Genomic DNA, 24,088 nt, shown 5'->3' on the forward strand with positions numbered 1-24,088 from the left:
CCATCTGTCGTTGTGGAAGTTGATAGGTTGAATAAATTTAAGGAGGAACTGGACAGGCATTTGGAGGGAATGGTGTGATTTTTTTTTTTTTTTTTTTTTTGGCTGATGCTGCATAAGCTCATACACTTGCTTTCTTGCATCACATTGCCACTACTACTACTACTTTTAGATTTAAATCATACCTTCATTAGAATCATTAATATAGAAAACAATGGGTCTAACACTGAACCCTGGAGGACTCCACTAATGACATTAGTCCATGAAGAGCAGTGACCATTAATACCCACTGTCTTCTCCTACTTGACCATCCCTTTATCCATAGAGGTAACTTGCCTTTAATGCTCCAATTTATGCCTTTAATAACAGTTTATTATGAAAATAGGGTAATAACACAGTCACTGGCAAAGTAATAATATGTTAAATATTTTAATTGAATATCTAAAATCCCTTAAATTAACAGAATTCACACTTACCATTCTTATGCAGATTGCTTAACTTGTAAAAAATTACACACAAAAAATTTACTTATGTTACGAATAAAAAAATACTGTTATTTTTCTCTGTGTAATTTATTTGGTTCTCTACATTTCTTTTATATTTTTCCACTGATGAAATTTTTCTCTGTAAATCTGTGTTTTTGGATAAAAATGAATGGAAATATTTACACAGCATGTCACTGAAATTGAATTTTGTATGCATTAGTCCCTTAATAGAATCCACAGTAAACGAGTTTCTATCTTTAGACCACTGCACTCCATCACTGAAAACAGTCTTTCAATAAATGCATTATGTGGTGGTATGGAAAAGAAAAATTGAGCAATTATTAACAGCTCTGAGAAAAACTCTTCATTCTTACAGCGGCTAAAATAATTAGCCCATCTTACATTACAAGGAACAGAAGCATCAGTATCCTTAATTTCCGCTACAATTTTTTTTTAAATTACAAAACTGATCAAAGAACTTCACATCATCCACGCATGCACACACACCTTTTGTATGAAGGTACCTAACTGTTGAGACCACACTATCCCATTCAAGTGACTCTCTTAAAGAGAGTCACTTGAATGGGATAGTGTGAGAAACTTCTTCCAGTGGTTTCAACCACATGTCCAAGTATTCAGTGCATGATGAATAGTTCTAGTTATTTCTTCTGAAAACTCCACATTTCTCTGTATCCCTCTTTTTGCATCTTCTCCAACATTTCTTTCACTTTAAGGGAAAGGAACTGATATTTGCTTCTTTCTGACAGAATATTCCTCATGGAAGAAAGAGTTTCAATAACTTCTATCAAAGAATGTCATTCCTTTCAATGCTCATTATATGTGAATTGAAGACTGACATTAAAGTTTTGGCAATGAACAAGGTAAGTTTCACTAAACTCATCTTCAAAGAAAAATTTTAAAACCTTGGGGGAATTTTCTTGAGATTAAAAGAAAGATCTTAGGGCTGAATAAATACTTATAATCCTTTCAATCGCCGATAATAGAGAAAGCCAGTGTGTTCTGCTATGATACAGAAGTTTTTTTATAGGTAATCTCTGTAAATTTGCAAATTCTTTTAGATTTTAGGCAGACACTGAAATAATTAAAAATCTTAAGAACAATGAAGGGAATATCTACATCAATTGTATCTGTTCCATGCTGGATGTGGTCCAGCATGAATATGTAGAATGTCGGTAGGGCAGCCCACCTCCTATTAGTGCTCAACCAAATAATCTTTGAAAATACATTATTCCCATTGTATCTCCGCACTCCTCCAAACATGGTATTACAATTACCTCCACCATATGCAATACATTTCTTATCCAGCCCACTTTTACACAAGGTCTCAAGAAACACAGCCAGAAATAGTAGCTGTGGTCTCATCTGCCTTCCTATTTAATTCTATTAGCTTAACCTTTGAGTCACCATTTTTCTAGTCAAAATAATTTTTTTTTTTTTTTTTAAACCCCAAACACGAGAGATATTAGAGCCTATAGTACTTAGTACCGTGCTCGGGTTGGAGGTTGAGAAGACGAAAGAAGATATTTGTTGACATTGGACTTGAACTTCTGTAGACTGTAATTTTCAGGAAATACGTATGAAGAAAGGTTTTTCCAGAAAACGGCAGTTGAATGAATAAACGAGGAAGATGAAAAGTTGGTTCTGTGAGTTTGGAGCTGGACAGTAAATGGATGTTGGCTGGTGGCGGCACATGTTCGGACTGTTTTGAAAGAGAGAGCGGGAATTACAGAAGCCAATTCAGAAGAACAGTGCCCATGGAAGTATCTGTAGAAGAGGCATGCAGCAGAAACAGTACATCTGCATGAATCATTAATTAACCTAACTGCCATCATCTGAATGGAATTGAAGCCTGAGAGAGGTGTTGGGGGCACAGCCCCAGATGTGGGAACAATATTAAATGGCAGGGCGGATTTGCGACTTATACAGAGTGAGCAGCTGTTTGGAAGAAAAGTAGCGCAGAAAGCGAAAGAGAAAAAGAAGTTTTTTAGATGCAGAGGAAGCATTTGTAATGTGCTTGTGCCAAGAGAGATTAGAAGTCCGGGTAATCCCCAAAAGAGATATATCATTTTGCCTAGAAATCAGAGTGTCACTAAAGATAAGCATAGAAGCAGAAGAATCCTTTTTGCGAGATATAAGACAAGACTGAGTTTTAGAAGGGTTTAAGTTGTCTTTGCCCCACTGGAGAATTTACCTGAAGATCAGCATTTAAGGAATTGGTAGCAGATTTTCGAGAAGGTGAAGCTGATTGAGCAGGACAAGGTTTCTCAAAATGGAAAGTGGAATGCAATGTGCTATCATCGGCAAAACTAGGGATAGGATTTCCAATCAATGGAAGAAGGTCATTAATATACAAGAGGAAAAGAGTGGGGAAAAGAACTGAACCTTGGGGAACACCGGCATTAGTGGAGAAGTTAGAAGACAGAGAACCATCACCCTCAGTGAGCGATCAGACAGAAAACTGGATAACCAATTACTAAAAATAGTTGGCAAACCAAAAGATGGAAGCTTGTTTAGAAGACCTTTATGCCAAATACGATCAAAAGCCTTTGAGATGTCAAGAGCAACTACTTGTGTTTCACCAAATCTTTCCATTGAATTTGTCCATAAATGGGTAACATAAGCCAGAATATCACCAGTAGATTGACACTCACGGAATCCATACTGGCGATTGTTGATCAGACGGAAGGTTTCTAGGTAGTTTAAGAGTTGGCGGTTAATTGATTTCTCCATTACTTTAGAAAGAGTAGAAGTAATTGCAATGGGACGATAATTGGATGGGAGGGATTTGTCACCCTTTTTTAGGAACTGGCTGGATATGAGCAAATTTCCAAGCAGAAGGGAAAACACCTTTGGAATAAGAAAGTGAAAAAAGGCGGCAAAGAATAGGAGTAAGTTAAGGAGCACAGGTTTGGGAACAAGTGGAGAAATACCATCAGGACCTGGAGCTTTCTTAGCATCAAGATTCGTCAAAATCCTTCTGACATCCTTTTGACGGAAGACCACGGGGGAATTGAATGGAGCGTGTTGGGAATGGTGGGAATTGTTTTACCAAGATCATTAATATTGGAAGAAAAATGGGATGCTAGCAGGTCAGCTTTATCCTTGGCTGAAGTGACAACGGAATCATCTGGTTTGGACAGAGGTGGGAGCAGAGATGGGCAAAAGTTGCAGCCAATAGGTTTGGCAAGAGACCAGAATGCTCGGCTACCATTAGGGAAAGAAGCAAGTTTTCTACTCTTAGCTTGTTCAAACTCAAGTTTTGATAGATTACTAACTGCTTTACAATTGTTGCGAGCTTTGGTGTACGCAGAAAATGAAACTGGAGAATTAGAAACAAGCCAATTATGATATGCAACATTCTTCTTTTGAACAGCCTTAACACATTTATTGGAAAACAAAGGTTTAGATAAAGGACGAAATTTTAAAGTGGAGTGTGGGATAAAGGATTCCATTCCTGCAAGAATAATTTCACTGACACATTCTGAGCAAACGTTGATATCAGAAGTTTTGAAACAGTAATCCGACCAAGGAAAAGAAGTCTCGCAGGTCATCCCATTTTGCATTCTTGTAATGCCAAATAACACGAGGTTCGGAATAGCCATGAGATAAAGGTTCCATTGGAGAAGAGACAATAACCAAGTTGTGATCTGAAGTGCCTAAAGGATCTGTCACTTCGACCGTGTACTTAGAAGGGTTGTTTGTGAGAAAAAGGCTGTATGATTAGGATTGTCCGGTATTCTTGTAGGTAAATGAACAATCTGTGCAAGGTCATTAGTAATTGCAAAAGCTTCAGCATCTCGACCAGCTAGGTCCGTGTGACTAGAAAATGGAAGCCAGCTGGAGTTGTGAACATTAAAATCACCAAGGAAAATTACCTCACTGTTAGGAAAGTTGGACTGGAGAAAGTCAAGTTGCAAAGAGAGGAAGTCAAAGAGCTCCAAGTGATTAGTGGAGTTGGGAGAAAGGTAGAGACAGTAGATGAATTTTACACAATGAGGTAGAGAGATTTTAAGCCAGAGAAGATCAAAGAGAGGAGATTCCAAATTGACAAGTCTCTGACAGGGAATATCAGAACAGATATATGCACAAGTACCACCTTTGAGACGAAAGGAATCATACAGCAAATAATTTTGGCTTCTGAGATGAGTAGTAGTTGAATAAACCGATAACTGAGATTCTGTCAGAAAAAGTACATGGGGTTTGGCAGACTGCAAGTGGAAATGGACATCGTTGAGATTAGAACTGAGCCCCCGTATATTTGTGAAATGAATTAGGAAGTGCTTGGGAGGTTTAGATCTTTTCGCAGATAAGCTTGCTCTATTAGTTTGATAATTCATGGAGTATTCAATAGTAAAAAAAGTGGGTGGGACATGCTGTATGAAGTAATGAAATTTTTGGATATGGCGTACACATGGTAAGAATATACCCAGATCCTTGACGTGGCCTCAACAATGCTCCCCGCATACACACTACTCGGACTCCCTCCCGTCACTATCTGGCAGAGTAGAGATAGGAAGATTATACACTAGTTGATCCGGAGGCCTCTTAGAGAATTACCAATAGGTTTGGTCCGGTGTACTAACTAGCAGCCGGCCTGCGAACACCGTTTTAGAGCTGTACCCTTGAAATGTAAGGAATATTGGATCTCGCCATGATGTTCATCATAACCTCAAAAGGCATCAATCATACTGCATGATGGAAGAGATAGGGAAGCGTTGACCGGAACTTAGCTCTAGAGACTAAACATGGGTTCCACCACTTCAAGCCTCCAATAAGCAAAGTGGTGGTATTGCACCGGTTGATGAGAGTCATCTACCACCTAGTACTGCCTTAACATAGAGGGGCGGCATTCCTCCATGTGGTGTGGGCACCACACCTCGACCCCTGCTTACGTTGGTTCACACCTGGGTGGTCACCCACCATGTACTTGTGCATGGAGGTTATACCCAGGATTACTAACAGTCCCATCATCGTGAAGGACTTTGCCAAGCAGAGGATTTGGCTGCCACAGACCATCCGGACTTCGCCGAAATTGGGTCCACTTGACTTGAATGTCACCCAAATATCAGTTCCATCAGCATTTTAGACTCTCAGGTAGCAAGTACAGCTTTTCTGGCATATCTGAGAGAATGTCTGTGACAACCGCAAGGACCAATGCACAAGAATAGGGAAAATTTTCAGAAATCCATGATTAGTGGTGTCAGTGGAAATTCCAAAAAACTGTACGTTCTGCAGGGACTTAAATTCTTCAACTGAATGGACTGCTAAGACAGAATTAATTAAGGCTTCAGTGTTGTTTTTGCACAAGATACCCTCCTACAAATATCTGAATCAGAGCATATAGACTTTAATAATTCTGCTGTACAAGACATTGATTTATAGCTGTGGTGATGCAATTGTATGAAAGGTAAGGGTTCCTTCAGAAACAAACTCTTGCATCAAGCCTTTTAGGGGAATTTACTAAAAAGTCCATTATAATGCTGCAAGATTTTTCAAATCTAATGTTCTTCTTATGTTTCTCTGAATTCATGTGGATGCCCAAATCACCTGAACCTTGTTAGCAAATGAGATGTAGCTTTCTGGACTGCAAACGATGCATTCTGCCTCCTCATCTACTCTTCCCTTTCGAAAACCTGGATATTTCATCCTCAAGTCATCCATAAACTTGCACTTCCTTTTCAGCATAATGGGTATTCGTGAATTTACGTAAATTAAAGAATTATTTTAATTTAAATAGTAGAAATAAAAAATTATTTGAAGAAGTGACTGATTACTTCATCAATTGATAATCAAGGAATACTGCATACAAAAACTAAGCTGACTCGTAAATAAATATGACGAATTGAAGCTGGACGTATCAAATTGTTTATACGAACTGCTGAAAGAAGGATATAAAATGTGAGGTCTCTTAAAAAAACGTGGAATCATAATTTTAATTTAGAATAAATTAAAATTACGATTCCACATTTTTTTAAAGAGAATTCACTTAATTAGAATGAATTTCAGGCAAAATAAATAAGAAAGAAAATTTATTTTGAATTGTCTACTCACCAAGAATGTAAAAGAGAATAAAAAAAATGGAGTGAAAAAGTCAAAGTGCACGAACAAAATGTCAACAACTCTGAGCGCATGATAAACTCCTCAATGTCTGATCTGCATTGTTTACAGCCAGAAGTGGAGATCCTTGGGATTCATTCCGCAAAGATAATTGGCGTACGCCTTACAAATTTTACGAACGATAAGAATCAGGAATTTTTCGAATTTTAAGAGCCAAAATTCCAGATATTTTCAAAATTTTAAAAATTCCTCCTGGACAGTCCATGATATGTAAAAAATGAGGACATTTCCAGGAAAATGAGGATGGATGGCAGCCCTAATCACAGCCCAAGTATTTGCTTGTTCCATGTCTCACAGCAGGGTTGAAAATATCAAAACCTTGATTTCCAGGCTGCTGCACGTTCCAATAGAAGCAGTACAATAATCAACTTTCACTTCTGCCTGCAGCTCTAGTTAATCTATTGGTCTGGTACTCCCAAGCTAGCAGCTCCAACCCACCCTGTCTCAATAGCATCAACAAATATCCCTGCACCCATTCTATTTAAGTGAATCCCCCTCTAAATGTCCTAATCTTAATATCATTAGCACCAATGTATACAACAATATCACCATTAGTGCCCTTAAAAGTTTATATCTGCTCTAAGGATCATCTACTTTTGCCCATGGCAGACATACCCTGGCCCTATTCCACCTATTCCTTTTGCACAATATATTTCCCGTTTCCCCGACAATAGAGTCACCAAGAGTAACTACTTCTGTGGGACCATTGCATTCTGCCTTGGGGATTGCAGCTGGTTGTCTGATGCACAAGTGTAAGCTGTGTTATGCACAAATGTGAGCTGGCATTGAGTTAGGCAGCTGAGAACTTGATGGCTGCACATTTTAATTCCTTCAAGGCATCCACCCTATCTCAAGCTCTCATAAAAGCCCATTAGAACACTGAGTTTGTGCCTAATTTCCTCACACTCTTTGCACCGAACACATAAAGACATTCCCTTAAGCTGATTATGTCCTGTTCCATATAGTCTGAAAACATAGCACAAGTAGCAAATTTTGTAAGGCCATGATACATAGAACTGCCCCTTCAATTCCCCCAATGAGCCATTCCCACTGCTTTGAGCCCATTGCTTTGCTGCTCTAGTATGAGGCAAGATTTCCATTTCAATTTAATTTGGAATTCTACACTAAATGAACAGATATCTAAATGCTATAATACATATTACACTATCAAGTTTACATTTTATGTATTATACTATAATTAATTAAACATAATATAACATATCATTAATCATAGATTTTTAAATTAATTCAATGACTCGTGATAAGTCATAGTACCTGGTGCAGGGGTGGTGAATCTTTTTGAGAGCACTTGCCAAAATAAATTGTGAATAGGTTTATGAAAAAAAATTGATGCATTTCCATGCAATGCTAACCAGTTTCTTTTACTTAACTGCTTGGTAAAAAAAATAATCTGGGATAGCATTGTACACCATGTGTCATGATTTCATCAGCCCTGAAGCAGTGTTGCAGAGGATCTAGGAGGTATGGATGCCATACCTCAATTCCTGCTATACCTGTCACTTCTGGTATACTAAACATTCATAGTATTTTTGTACCTTGCACACAGGAATATACCCAAATTACAAATGGCCCTACACCATTTGCATTTCAAAAAAATAAATAAATAAAACAAAAGCTAAAATTATCAAACACCCTTTCATAGCATAAAAATTCTCATGTATAATCCACTATAATTACCAGAAGAAATCATACTCAAAATACTAAAAAATAAAAAAATATACTTACTGGAGCAATAATGTGAACACCTCTCTCTTTAAAATTCGATGATTCATTTTCAATCTGAAAAGGAAGAATGAAAATCAGGAGAATTAAAAACTCCTTGTTACATTTACTCAATTTTCTAAAACAGTTATTCAATACTTTTCTCTTTCAGGTAATTACCAGTCTATCAAATGATTCACTGAATATAAAATTGAAAAATGGAATTTTAATTTCAGATTACAGTAAAATCTTAGTAATTTGGAGGAAACAAGTAATCCAAACAAGTAAATATATTTACAATCCAGCAAATATGTTATAACATATTTTATAATGTTGATTTCATAATGTTATATGTTGTGGGTTGGGCACTCACACACTAGTCAGACATTTGTGGATTTATTGGATGATTGTTTTCTGCAGCAGCATGTTCGAGAGGCAACCAGAGAAAGTAATACTCTTGATCTGGTTATCAGCAGTGATCATTCATGTATTAGGAATTTGCAGATAAAAGAACCACTAGGTGGCAGTGATCACAGTGTACTGACGTGGGATTTACTTAAAGATTTAATTACCATCAGGGATAAAGGAAAGGGTTTTTGCTTCCGTAAAGGCGAGTACAGTGGTCTCAGACAGTTTTTAAATTCTGTACAGTGGAATCAACTGATGATGTTACCAACAGTAAATTCTAAGTGGGAAGTATTCAAGGAATTAATCGTGGGGGCTACTAAAAGTTTCATACCTATTAAGAAATATTGTTCAAGGTTTAGGCCTAAATGGTTGTCAAATGAACTAATGAGACTCGTGACAGAGAAGAAAAATGCATGGGATGCATATAAATTAACACGTGACACAGAAGCGTATGATAGCTACAAGTTGATCTGTAACCAAGTTACAAAGGAACCAAGTAACCAAGTTACAAAGGCAGGCAAAGGCAGATTACGAGAAATCCTTGGCAAAAGATGCTAAGGAAAACAGCAAGGATTTCTTTACTTATATAAACTCTAAAAGGAAGGGGATGAATCTGATTGGTCCACTTAACATCGATGGTTCGACTGTTGATGATCCTGCTCAGATAGCAAACAAACTGAATGAGTATTTTGCATCTACATTCACATGTGAGGAATTATTAAGGTTTGAAAATGGCAGAAGGTTATCAAATTGTAGCTGGATATTTAATGATTTTGTAATAACAGAGAGTAAAGTGGAAGAGAAATTGTTGAAGTTAAACGTAAGAAAAGCACCTGGGGTGGATGGGATCTATCCAGTTATATTAAAGGAGGCAGCAAAGCAACTAAGCAAACCGTTAGCCATAATTATGAGAGCATCCTTGGACTCAGGGGAGGTTCCCACGGACTGGAGATGTGCAAATGTATCCCCAATTCACAAAGGGGGATCGAAGGGTGACACGGGTAATTACAGACCAGTTAGTTTAACTTCTGTTCCGGGTAAAATAATGGAGTCGCTGGTTAAAGATGCATTGCAGGATCATCTAGACAAGACTGCAGCAATAATTCAGAAACAGCATGGGTTTGTTAAGGGAAGGTCTTGTCTGACAAATTTGATAGGATATTATGATGTGGTTACAAAGGAACTGGATGCGAAAAATAATTTTGATATCATATATTTGGATTTCAGGAAAGCTTTTGACACGGTTGCGCATGGAAGACTATTGTACAAATTGGAGCAGAATGGTATTAAGGGTAAGTTGCTACAATGGATAAAAGGATGGTTAAGTGGGAGAAGACAGAGGGTAGTAATCAATGGGTGCTGCTCTTCTTGGACTAATGTTATTAGTGGAGTCCCACAGGGTTCGGTGTTGGGTCCACTGTTGTTTTGTCTATTTATCAATGATATTGATGAAGGAATATCAGGCTTTAGCATTAGAAGAGGCATTTGATGCAAGAAAGCATGCTTATGCAGCATCAGCCAAAAAAAAAAAAAAAAAAACCCCACTTCCACTTCACCCACCCCTCTGTTCGTTCAAAATACCTGTCCAGCTGAGCCTTAAACTTATTTAGGCTATCAACCTCCACTACAAGGGATGGAAGTCTGTTCCACCAACCAACCACCCGCTGGCTAAAGGCAAATTTCCGCACATCTATCCTACATCTGTCTTTCCTCAATTTGAATTTATGCCCTCTCAGGTGATTTTTCTCAGCTAGAGGAAGAATCCCATCAGCATTGAGCATGCTTAAACCATTCAAGGCTTTATACACCTCTATCAGATCACCTCGCTGGTGCCTAGTCTCCAGACACTGTAATTTGCAAAACTTAAGCCTTTCTTCGTAAGAGCACCCCTTTGTTCCATTCACTAATCTTGTTGCCTTTCTCTGTACTCGTTCCAGCAGCTCTACATCCTTCTTGAAATGAGGCCTCCAGACCTGTATACAGTACTCTAGGTGTGGCCTGACCATTGCCTTATACAAGGGAATAATCACCTCCTTATCCCTGCTGGAAAAATTGCTGTATATCATTGACAATACTCCATGAGCTACTTTTGCAGCCCATCTGCACTGCTCAGAGAACTTCATATCTGCCTGCACAACCACCAACAAGTCCCTTTCATTCTCTACCACTGTCAGTGTAGTACCACAGAGTTGATACGTTGCTCTGGGGTTGCTGTTTCCCATGTGTAGTACTTTACATTTGTCAATGTTAAACTTAATTTGCCACCTCTCAGCCCATCTGCTCAACCTTTCCAGATCCTGTTGCAGCAGCAGCATAGCGTCAGTAGTGTCCTTGACAACCCTGCCAACCTTTGTATCGTCTGCAAACTTGGACATTAAGCTTGATATACCATCATCAATATCATTTATAAATACAGAAAACAATAATGGGCCCAACACTGAACCCTGAGGGACTCCGCTAATAACATTAGTCCACGATGAGCAGTGTCCATTGATTACCACTCTCTGACTTCTCCCCTTCAACCACCCCTTTATCCATAGTAGCAATTTGCCTCCAATGCCATACTGCTCCAATCTGTGCAGCAGTCTTCCATGTGCAACAGTATCAAAAGCCTTTCTAAGATCCAAGTATATAATATCAAAGCTATTCCCTGCATCCAGTTCTTTTGTGACTACATCATAGTATCCAATCAAATTGGTCAGGCAAGACTTCCCCTTAACAAAACCATGCTGTGTCCGAGCTATAACTGAAGTCTTGTATAAATGATCCTGCAGTGCTTCTTTAACCAGTGCCTCCATTAATTTTCCTGGAACAGAAGTTAAGCTCAGAGGTCTATAATTACTTGTGTCAGCCTTTGATCCTCCTTTGTGAATTGGGGTCACATTTGCACATTTCCAGTCTATGGGTACCTCCCCTGAGTCCAAGGAAGCTCTCATAATTATGGCTAAGCGTTTGCTTACTTCCTTTGCTGCCTCCTTTAATATAACTGGATAGATCCCATCCACCCCGGGTGCCTTTCTTGTGTTTATCTTCAACAGTTTCTCCTCCACTTTACTCCCAGTTATTTCAAGATTCTGTAGCTTACTGCTAGAGTTGAATACACCTCTGGCATTCCCCTCACTGAATAACTCCTTATGTGTGAATGTCGATGCAAAATATTCATTTAGTTAGTTTGTTAGCTACCTGAGCAGGATCATCAACAGTTGACCCATCAATATCAATGGACCAATCTGATTCATCCCCTTCCTTCTAGAGTTTACATAAGTAAAGAACTCTTTGCTGTTTTTCTTTGCATCCCTTGCCAAGGATTTCTCGTAATCTGCCTTCGCCTGCCTAACCTCCTTTGTAACTTGCATATCAACTTATATCTATCATAGGCTTCTGTGTCATGTGTTAATTTGTAAGTATCCCATGCATTTTTCTTCTCTGCCATATGCCTCATTCGTTTATCTGACATCCATTTTGGCCTAAACCTTGAACAATATTTCTTAGTTGGTATGTAAAGCCTAGTAGCTTCCAAGATAAGTTCTTTGAATGCTTCCCATTTTGAATTTGCTGTTGGTAACATCATCAGTTGGTCCCACTGTATAGAATTTAAATACTGTCTCAGTCCATCGTAGTCGCCTTTACGGAAGCAATAACCCTTCCCTTTACCCCTAATGGTAGTGTCGAAGTTTGCAGATGATACAAAGGTTGGCAGAGTTGTTAATGGCAGTGTGCTACTGCAACAGGATCTAGATAATTTGGGCAGATGGGCTAAGAAGTGGCAACTGAAGTTTAACCTTGACAAATGCAAAGTACTGCATATGGGTAGAAGTAACCCCAGAGAAACGTACCAATTGTGTGGTACTACACTTAAGGTGGTAGAAAATGACAAAAACCTGGGAGTAATTGTGCACGCAGATATGAAGTTTTCTGAGCAATGCAGACAGGCTGCCAGGGCAGGTCATGGGGTTTTGTCAATGATATATAGGAATTTTGCTAGCAGGGAAAAGGAGGTGATTATCCCTCTGTATAAGGCAATGGTCAGGCCACGCCTTGAGTACTGCGTACAGGTCTGGAGGCCTCATTTTAGGAAGGATGTAGATTTACTCGAGCGTGTATAGAGAAGGGCAACAAGATTAGTGAGGGGAATGAAGGGATCCTCTTATCAAGAGAGGCTTAAGTTCTGCAAATTGCTGTGGCTGGAGACTAGGCACCTGCGCGGTGATCTGATTGAGGTGTATAAGGCCTTGAATGGGTTCAGCACGCTGAACTCTGATGGGATCCTTCCACTTGTTCAGATTACGAACCTAAGGGGACATAAATTCAAATTAAGAAAAGACAGATGTAGATTGGATGTGCGGAAATTTGCCTTTAGCCAGCGGGTGGTTAATTGCTGGAACAAACTTCCATCTGTTGTTGTGGAAGTTGATAGGTTGAATAAATTTAAGGAGGAACTGGACAGGCATTTGGAGGGAATGGTGTGATTTTTTTTTTTTTTTTTTTTTTGGGCTGATGCTGCATAAGCTCATACATTTGCTTTCTTGCATCACATGCCACTACTACTACTTAAAACATTTTTCCACGTGCTTACTATTTTACTTTACTTCACTCTAACTTGTAGTCAGTTAATAGTACTTTTTATATCATTATTTTTAATATTAGCCACGGCCTTTATTTTCTTCTTGTGTCCTGTTCACTGTCTAGATAATATAAAACACTAAACAATGTTCAATTATTTTCTTCAATACAAACATTTGCAGCCTTATACAACCTACAAATCTCTGATCCACAGATTGTATAAAGGCTGCAATAGTGGGGAAGGTAAGAAAAGGCACTTGACATTGCACCATCTTTTCATAAAAATTTCAGTGGAAAAATACACAGATACATTATCACAAAATAACAGTATATTAATGTTTTCATTTGTATTTACTTTTTTCTTCTGAATGGTTTTACTTCCTTTACAAAGTATTTATTAGCATTAGTATTTATTTATGAAACCTTTCCAAAAAAAATTTCTAAATGTATCATTAATTAGGAATGATACATTTAGGCTATAATACATACAGCCATACTGTGCTGTATGTATTATGTCTATAAATTGCATGCATTCTTTAGTTGATTTGTTAGACAAAAAACACTATATTCTGGGAGTAAACACCATGCTACCATTGCTTGAGCTTATTAAATCAGCTACAGTGTGAAAAAAAATTAATAAAAATTGTTCATATCATTGACAGGATTCAAACTCAGGTCTTATCATCCTCGTGCATAGTAACAGTTGGTAGAATCTCTATCCTGGTCACACTGGGAGGAAAAGGGTCAGATGACAAGAAGAGGGGGGGGGGCTCTATGTGAAGGAAATTACTAGCTATTATTTTTCTGAAATAACAACTAGTAATTTCCTTCCCAAAAAAATATCATAAACATTATCTTCATATTTGATTGACACGGTCTTGCTTTTTAAGCATTGAATCTATTGATCCAATTCCTAATCTTCTATTGAGAGAACTGAGCCTTTGTTTCCAGGTTGTTGCCATGCATCCATGATTCACCACCAGTAATGATGGAAGAAACAGACTCAGCAGCATCAGCATGTTGATTAAGATCCTGATGTACAAAAACTTGCTCTCTGTGATCACGTAAGGATGCAAGGCACAAACTTGGCAAAAAACAGAGTGCATTCTCAACCGTTGTATTCAAATTGATTGACATCCATAAGAAATACCAATTTCACTAGCAATTCTGTGGATAGTTAACTGCTGATCATTCCTGAACACAAGCCACCAAATCACTGGTTTTTGAAGTTGAAGAGTGGCCAGAGTGAGGATCATCTTCAAAAAAAAAAAAAAAAAAACCAACCCTCGTTAAACACACACTCTCTCTCTCTCTCTCTCTCTCTCTCTCTCTCTCTCTCTCTCTCTCTCTCTCTCTCTCTCTCTCTCTCTCCAAAAGATTGTTCTTTTTCTAGTTTTAGATTTTCCTTGAATTTATTTGAGCTATCAACTTCCACAATGATAGATGGAAGTTTGTTCCAAAAATTAAACACCCGGTGGCCAAAGGCAAATTTCCGCATGTCTATCCTGTAACTGTCTTTCCTCAATTTGAATTTATGCCCCCTCAGGTTTGTAATATGAGCAAGAGGAAGTATCCCATTAGCATTGAGCATGCTCATACCATTCAAAGCCTTATATACCTCGATCAGATCACCTTGCAGGTGCTTATTCTCCAAATGCTGCAATTTGCAGAACTTAAGCCTTTCGTTGGTAAGAACAACGGTTTGTTCCCATTGCCATTCTCTGTACTTGTTCCAGCAGCTTCCTAAACCAAGGCCTCCAGACCTGTACATAGTACTCAAGGTGTGGCCTGACCATTCCCTTGTACAAAGGGATAATCACTTCCTTATTCCCACTAACAAAATTCCTGCACATTATTGACAAGCTCCATGAGCTGCTCTGGCAGCCTGTCTGCACTGTCCAGAAAACTTCATATCTGTCTGCACAAGTCTATTACATTCTCTACTATCCTGAGTGTACTACTGCACAGTTGGTATGTTACTCTGGGATTACTGTTACCCATAAGCAGTATATTGCATTTGTCAATGTTAAACTTCAGTTGCCACCTCTCAGCCCATCTGCTCAACTTTTCTAGATCCTGTTGCAGTAGCGTACTGTCATTAATAACCCTGTCAAACTTTGTATTGTATGCAAACTTGGACATTAAGCCTGATATACCTTCATCAACATCATTGACAAATATAGAAAACAATAATGAGCAAAACACTGAACCCTGGAGGACTCCAATAATAATAACATTAGTCCACAAAGAGCAGTGTCCATTGATTACCACTCTCTATCTTCTCCCACTCAACCATTCCTTTATCCTTAACAACAACATGCCCTTAATGCCATACTGCTCCAATTTGTACAGCAGTCTTCCATGGGCAACAGTATCAAAAGTGTTCCTGAAATCCAAGTATATTTATCAAAATTATTTTTTCCACCTAGTTCATTTGTGACCACATCGTAGTATCCAATCATATTGGTCAGACAAGACTCCCCCTTCCTCTGTCTGAACTACAACTTCAGTCTTGTCTACATGATCCTGCACTGCTTCTTTAACCAGTAACCTCCATTATTTTCTCAAGAACAGAAGTTAAACTAACAGGTCTGTATGTTAAAACATCTACTCTTATTAAATCCTGGAAAAATATTTTATGCTCCCAAAATGAAGCCAACGAGAACAAAATTACAAATGAAGATGAAAGAGGTGAGAAAACCCTTTTAAAACTAGCCAATAACCTTCCTGTTTTGGACACTGTTACTACAGAGGATGAATTCTGATGAAAAGCTGGAAATGGCTGGTGACGAAGAGTGCACAGAAACTACAAAAAAAAAAAAAAAAACTGATACATACACGGAAGGTCTAAATGCTATTGAGTCAGCTTTACATTATATTGTACAGCAGGCGGATATCACACCCACTGATGTTTTGTTACTTAGATGCCTACAAAATATAGCAGCTAAAAAGCGAGGAGCTTCTATGAAACAGAAATCAATTAAGGAATTTTTATATGATACTAAGGTGTAGTGCTAGCAACTGTAAGTGTACATTTTTCTTGTCTATGACTTGTTATTTTTATATGTGTACTATTGTTTTAAATTTTTGTAATAAAACAGTTCTAAATAAAATTAAATGTTTTATTGTATAATTTAAAAGTCGTTATGTTCAATAATACACACAGCCGGACCTCTATATAACAAAATCGATGGTTCCCTTGAAAAAATTCGTAAACATTTCGACATAAATAAATATGACCTTTTCAGTGATGAAAAATACTGTAAATTCAGAAATACAGTAAAAGATGGGAAATAAATCAGAAATAAGTGGGAATAAATAAATTTTCTAACATTTTAAAACAATTAATTTATTAATATATACATATCAAGAAATGACTACTTACATGATGCGCACAATGTAGTATTACACTTTTAAGAATTATGTCATAAAACATTTGGTTAATTTTTGTTGTACACTGGATTCTACTATACACCATTCATAAAAATATTCACATTTGTTTAAACACTCAAATTATTTTATGGCACATTTTCTTCACACTGAAGGTCTTGACACAACGTTTCAAATACTGCCAACATTTGTTGTTTGGAAGGTTTAATATTGCTATTGCCCTCATTTCCTTTGTTTCCCTCATTTTCATCCAATTCATTGTCGATAATGTCACTAATTCTTTAAATACGCTCCAAAATGTTGGAGTCACTTGGATATTCAGCTACTATGACATCATTATCAACTTCTAAAAATTCGTCAAGAACAATTTCTCTACTGATCAGACCTTGCTTGGAACTCTTCCCAAGCTTGCTTAATGTCTTTTAGTAGTTCATCCCTCTCATCACTGTTAATTGCCGTTTCAACAAAACCTGCTTTTGTGAAACAATTCTTAATCTTTGTTTCCATCACATCTTGACTCCACACTTTCGGCAATTCTGATATGCACAACCACAAATCTATAACAGAATCTATAGGTTGGTTGGTTGGTATCCTCAGTATAATTTTTTTCAATATGGTGCCTTCGGTAGTGCATTTTCAAATTCTTGATAATGCCTTGGTCTATTGGTTGCAGTTCAGAAGAGGTATTTGGAGGAAAGAAAACAAGCTTCACACTTGTAACTTTCAAAATTACCAAGTGAAGGTAATCATAGCACTTGTCGACAATAAATGCGATTTTACTGTTTTCTTTTGTCATCTTTCTATCAAAATTTAAAATCCACTGTTCAAAATTTTTTTTCAAACTGTTTCTTTTTGCAAATTACAGTGTCTGGAGACTAGGCATCTGCGAGACGATCTGAATGAGGTGTATGAAGCTTTGAATGGTTTGAGCATGCTGAATGCTGATGGGAATCTTCCTCTTGCTCAGATTACAAACCTGAGGGGGCATAGATTCCAACTGAGGAAAGACAGTTGTAGAATAGATGTGCAGAAGTTTGCCTTTAGCCAGTGAGTAGTCGATTGCTGGAACAAACTTCCATCTGTTGTTGTGGAAGTTGATAGCTTAAATAAATTCAAGGCAGAACTAGACAAACATTTGGAATGAATGGATCAGTGAAATGGGAAGGTTTTTTTTTTTTGGCTGATGCTACATAATCTTGCTTTTTTGCATCATGTGCCTTTACCAATGCTAATGCTTTTGAATGGGTACTGTCTTCTTCGATTGTATCTCCACTTTCATCAGAATTAACTTTTTTGAGTAAGCCACAGCACTTTTTAAATTTGTCCAGCCAACCAGAACTGGCTTGAAATGTTTTACGCACCAGAAAAGGTGCGTAATGGCTCTGACATCGGCTCTGACAAATTAATGGCTCTGACATCGGCAAGTTCTGTCCTCAAATCAACTTTATCCACTTAAAAACTGCTTCATCTACATCTTCATACAGGCATAATTTCACATGCTTCTGTTATGGACAAGTATAGAAACTGCATTTCTATACTTGTCCATAACAGTGGAAGAGAGGCTAAATAAAGTAAAAAGAATAAAATTACAAGGGATAAAGCAGCACATTCTCTTACTGTATGGACAAGGTAGTCCCAACACAGTGTCAATGATATAAAAATTAAGATAAGAATAAGGATAAAGCTAAGATAAAATATATAAATAAGTGTTTTCAGAGTAGGAAAAAAGGTTTTTGGATATTATGTAGGTTTTAAGAAAATTTGGAAAAAAATAAAATGCAGGAATTTGATGAATTAAAATTATGATTTAGAATAAGCACATGGTATAGGGCAAGGTATTAAAATGAGGATGGGGAAGGGAAGAGATAAAGGAGCAATTAAATGTTGTTGTTGTTTGGTTTTTAGGAGCATTAGCAACTAAGGCCATATTGCTCCGGAATATGCGGTGGTCATTCCCTGACCTTTCCGCATCCTCCGTATTTGGTGGTGACGGGCTCGAACCCCGGTCTAATCAAGAAGCGTGTGGTATGCACTGCTGCTCCTTCCCACCTGGCTACGGAGGTGCCGAGCAATTAAATAAAGACGGAAATAGCGACAGAATGATGCTAGCTGGAATGTTCATATTGCACTAATAGCTTTACGAACAGGGAAAAAGGTAGCAGTAGAAAGATAAAAAGTATAGAAAAAAGATATTAAATGTACTGGGCTAGCTGGGGTTGTAAAGCCCAACCTTTTAGTAAGGGCCCTGGCATTTTAAGTGTAAGTATAAAACGGAGACTAATACCAAATGCTTGTTGAGAAGGGAAAAGGAACGTGAAAATCGTGTAAGTCAAAACAGGCCTAAAAATGAGCCAAAACAGAAACCAAAATGATAATGAGAAAATAGAGAATAACAACGATACCCGGAATTTAAGTAATATGCAGCAGAAGGAAGAAAGCAGGAAAATATAGCGAAATTCACATTCAGTTGAGTAGATGAATGTATCTAAATCAGTACCACATTAGAGACTTTTTACTTCAGGCATATAGCAATTTATAGCAGCCAAACGAACTTAATAGAGAGCTGTGAAGAAAAGGAAATAGTGACCTCTATAGTTGTATTTTGATAAAATAATATATATATATATATATATATATATATATATATATATTTTTTTTTTTTTTTTTATGCTGCATCTCTAATTGAGGCAAGATAAACAAAAAACTAAACATCTACAGTAATTACTCTAGGGTACATAAAAAAACTTGGTGAATGAATGCAAAAATTTTGTAAAATTAACTTTAGTTTATATATTTATACCTGCAGTATGTAATCCCTAGCTTCTATAATCGCAGAATATCCAGCCCCAGTACCATTTTCGATAATAACCTGAAAGATAAAACATTTTATAATAATAAAATTTACTGTAGCCACAAACCTAACATTGCACTGACTCCTTTTCTACGTGGCATCTGCCCAACCTCTGAATCTTCATTTTATAAAAATCAAATCAACTTATATTGCAAACTAGAAGAAAAACACTCTGCTTCACACAGGTTAAAAGATAAAGCAACGGCTGACATTAATGCTATAAAATTTGTATTTTGAAAATGAAATGCACTAGGCAAAATCCTTATGGGTTTTGGTAATTAACTATATAGTACACCATAGTTAACCCATAAACTTGAGCTACATATGTAGCGTAGAGGGCATCGTTTTAATTGTATCTCATACTGTGGTTGCCTTCACGAGATAGCTGCTATTGCATTACTTTAAATAAATAACGCTTCTCTAGTAGAGAAGACTACCACCACCCAGACGATCATTTCGAAGCTATTGGGCTTCATCATCAGTGGGCGGGTAGGTACCCAGGTAATACCACATGCCATCACAGTTGCGAAGTTATATCCACAATATGAGAGATGCCAAAAGGGTGTAGTAGTAATGTATTTTGAAAACGAAATGCACTAGGTATAATCCTTATGGGTTTTTGGTAATTAACTATATAGTATCGGTGTAAATACACCATAGTTAACCCATAAATTTGAGCTACGTATGTAGCGTAGAGGGTATCGTTTTAATTGTATTTCATATTGTGGTTGCCTTCGCAACGAGATAGCTGCTATTGCATTACTTCAAATTGTGAAGGCAACCACAATATGAGATACAATTAAAACGATGCCCTCTACGCTACATACGTAGCTCAAGTTTATGGGTTAACTATGGTGTATTTACACCGATACTATATATAAAATTTGTATACACTTTAATTTGTATAACTCATCGTTGTTAGCATGAGGAAAGTACACACTTTCTGTAAAGTTTTCCATTGCAGAGAGAAAAAAAAAGGGTAGTTGAACAAAAAAAAAAAAAAAAAACACACTGTCATCTTAAATAATAAGAGAGAAAAATATCATCAGTCAATGAAAGAATTTTTTTTTAATGAAATCCCCAAACACAAAAGGCATTAGAATCTTAGTACTGCATGCTTAGTACTCAAATATCTATAGATTGTAATTTTTTGGAAATAAGTGTGAAGGAAGGTTGTTTCAGAAAACAGAAGCAGAAGGAATAAACAAGTTGGTTCTGTGAATTTTTTTTTTTAGTTACACAGTGAATGGACTGCAGTTGTCCAACTGCAGATTGCAGCAGATGAACAGCCTAGTTTGGGAGAGAGCAGTGGTATTACAAAAGGCAATTCAGAAGAACAGTGCCCACATAAGTACTTATATCAGACATGCAGCAGAAATTGAAATGGGCCATTAATTAACCTGACCATCCTCATTTTGGGTGGAAACAAGAAGCTTGAGAGAGGTTTTGTGATTATCACCACAGATATAAGTACAATATTCACTGGTAGAGCAGATTTGAATTTTACCTGTGGTGCTTATGCCAAGAAATATTCAAAGTCAGGGATATGTTATCTTGTCTAGAAATTTGAGTATCATCGAAGATAAGAACTGAAGCAGTAGACTAACCTTTTTGCGAGAAGTAAGACAGGACTAAAGTTTAGAAGAATTGAAGTTAACTAAGTTTTCTTTATCCAGTTGGAGAATTATCTGGAGATTAGTATATGAAATTAGTGGTGGATATTCAAGAAATTGAGGCTGTTTGTGCAGAGCAAGTTTTCTCAAATTGGAATATAGTGCTAACATTGGTAGAATTATTGATAGAATTTACATTAAAGGTCATTAATACATGGTAGGAAAACAGTGCAAGAAAGAACTGAATAATTGGGGGGGGGTACATCACATTAGTGGAGAAGTTAGAAGACAAAGAGCCATCTACCATCACCCATAGTGAGTGGTCAGAGAGAAAACTGGATACCCAATTGCACAAAACATTTGGCAAACCATAGGATGGGAACCAGTCTAGAAGTGTTTCATGCCAAAAAATATCATGTGTGGATCAACACTGATGGAATCCACATTAGCAAACACTGATCAGTATTAGTATTAGTAATGGTCACATGGTGCAAGGGAAGCCTATGGCTTATACTGCATAAGGTGTCTAGTTTCTAAGCTCTGCAACCCACATATTTGAAGTCTTTCCTCATGTGGATGCCCTTTTGCCGATCTCACCAGGCGAGTTACCCGTCTCTGGACCTTTTCAAGAAGCACAATGTCTTTATTTAGGTGCGGTCTCCATACCTGAACACAGTATTCCAAGTTTAGTCTAACAATAGCCTTATACAATGGGATTATGATGTCTTTATCTCTACTAGAAATTGTTCGATACATCATCGATAGGACACCATGGGCCTTCCTTGCAACCTGTCTACAATGCTGAGAGAACTTAAAGTCTGGCCGTATCGTAACACCCAAGTCCCTTTCCTCCACTACCGACTTTAGTTCAACTCCGCCAAGTGTATAAGTTATTATACACTTGAAAAGTTATTTTGGGGTTATTGTTCCCCAGGTGCAATATCTTACACTTTGCTGGATTAAAGCATAGCTGCCATTTTTTTGACCATCCCTGAAGTCTATCTAGGTCATTCTGAAGAAGCTCTGCTTGGCAGCGATCATTAACTACTCTACTAATCTTTATGTCATCTGCAAATTCAGACATCACGCTCTCTATCCTTTCATTGATGTCATTTATGAAAATCAAAAACAACAGCAGTCCTAATACTGATCCTTGGGGAACCCCACTTCTTACACGAACCCAATCTGAGGAATATCCGCCATCTGGATATACAGTCACCATGTAGGGCAAACCTTAGTCTGGAACAATGCCAGACTGAGATCTGGTGGTGAGGGTGTGTTCCATGGAGATTTGGGGCCCACCAGTGATTATGAAAACATCCCCCAAACCATGATACCATGGCCACTAGTCTGTTTTTGTCCAATCATGTAGTCTGGCTGCAGCTGTTCAACTGTTCGCTGTCAAATACACACCCATCCATCACTATGATGGAGCTGGAACCTTAATTTATCAGACTGGGTGACTTGGTCGTCTAATGAATGGGCATGATGCTCCCATGCCCACAGCAAATGGAGGTGTCAATGATAGTTGGTCAATGTGGGCACATGAGCAGGTTGCCTACTCCATAGGCCTATTCGCAAGAGTGTAGGCTGTATGGTATGCTCATTTCTCTCTGTGCACCCCGGTTGTAGCCTGGCATTAACTGATGGATGGTGAGCCATCTGTTGTCCCGGGCAGCACATGAAAACTGCAATCACCTCTCAACCAGTGGTTATCTTCTTGCCCCGGCATGATGGGTGGTTGTGTGTATCCATCTTCAGACTATTCCTGCCACACCTTCGCTACAGTGGATCTTCAACAACTAACAATGCCTGCAGTTGCTGAGCTGATGGCCCCTGCTTGCCTAGGATTGAAAATCACTCCCTACTGCATGGACTTTGTACTGATAAAATGACAAGCACTACCCACACCACTATTATATATGCTGCACCAGTGAGTGATGTCACTCCCAGATGTTATTAGCATTAATAGAGGCACATGAGGCAAGAAAGCAAGCTCATACAGCATTAGGCAAAAAAAAAAAAAAAAAACCTTCAGAATTTCACTGATCCATTCATTCCAAATGTTTGTCTAGTTCTGCCTTGAATTTATTTACGCTATCAACTTCCACAACAACAGATGGAATCTTCCAGCAATAATCTACCTGCCGGCTAAAGGCAAACTTCCACACATCTATCCTATAACTGTCTTTCCTCAGTTTGAATCTATGGCCCTCAGGTTTGCAATCTCAGCAAGAGGAAGAATTCCATCAGCATTGGGCCTGGTCAATCCATTCAAGGCTTTATACACCTCAATCAGATCGCCTCACAGGTGCCTAGTCTCCAGAGGCTGCAATTTGTAGAACTTCAATTTGCTTTACAATTTGCCTTTCTTCATAAGTGCACATTGTTCCCTTGACCAGTCTTGTTGTCCTTCTCTGTACTCATTCTAGCAACTCTACATCCTTCCTAATATGAGGCTTCCAGACCTGTACACAGTACTCAAGGTGTGACCATTGCCTTATACAAGGGGATAATCACCTCCTTATCCATGCTTGTAAAAGTCCTGTATATCATTGACAAGACCCCATGATTTACTCTGGCAGCCTGTCTGCAATGCTCAGAAAACTTCATATCTGACTACACAATTAATCCCAGGTCTCTTTCATTCTCCACTACCCTGAGTGTAACACCACCCAGTTGGTACATTTCTCTGGGGTTACTACCCATATGCAGTACTTTGCATTTGTCAATGTAAAACTTCAGTTGCCACTTCTCAGCCCATCTACCCAACTTTTCTAGATCCTGTTGAAGCAGCATACTGTCATTACTGTTATTAACAACCCTGCCAACCTTTGTATCATCTGCAAACTTGGACATTAAGCCTGATATACCTTCATCAATATCATTGACGAATACATAAAACAACAATGGACCCAACA

The 24,088-nt window shown here is 37.9% G+C and overlaps 1 protein-coding gene across 1 annotated transcript in view; it reads right to left on the reverse strand.

Annotated features, from left to right (window-relative positions):
- The window catches only part of LOC150080656 (ribosome assembly protein METTL17, mitochondrial-like), a 97,145-nt gene that overhangs the window by 59,544 nt on the left and 13,513 nt on the right, over positions 1 to 24,088 (reverse strand). Inside the window, exons 2-3 of the mRNA XM_090381596.1 lie at positions 19,504 to 19,572; positions 8,367 to 8,420 (exon numbers count right to left, since the gene is read on the reverse strand). Of these exons, the coding sequence (XP_090237722.1) occupies positions 8,367 to 8,420; positions 19,504 to 19,572 (123 nt within the window). The remainder of the gene's footprint in view (positions 1 to 8,366; positions 8,421 to 19,503; positions 19,573 to 24,088) is intronic.

This window comes from Mastigoproctus giganteus, chromosome 9, assembly GCF_048544385.1.
Source record: "Mastigoproctus giganteus isolate SK-2022 chromosome 9, ASM4854438v1, whole genome shotgun sequence".
Taxonomy (NCBI): domain Eukaryota; kingdom Metazoa; phylum Arthropoda; class Arachnida; order Uropygi; family Thelyphonidae; genus Mastigoproctus; species Mastigoproctus giganteus.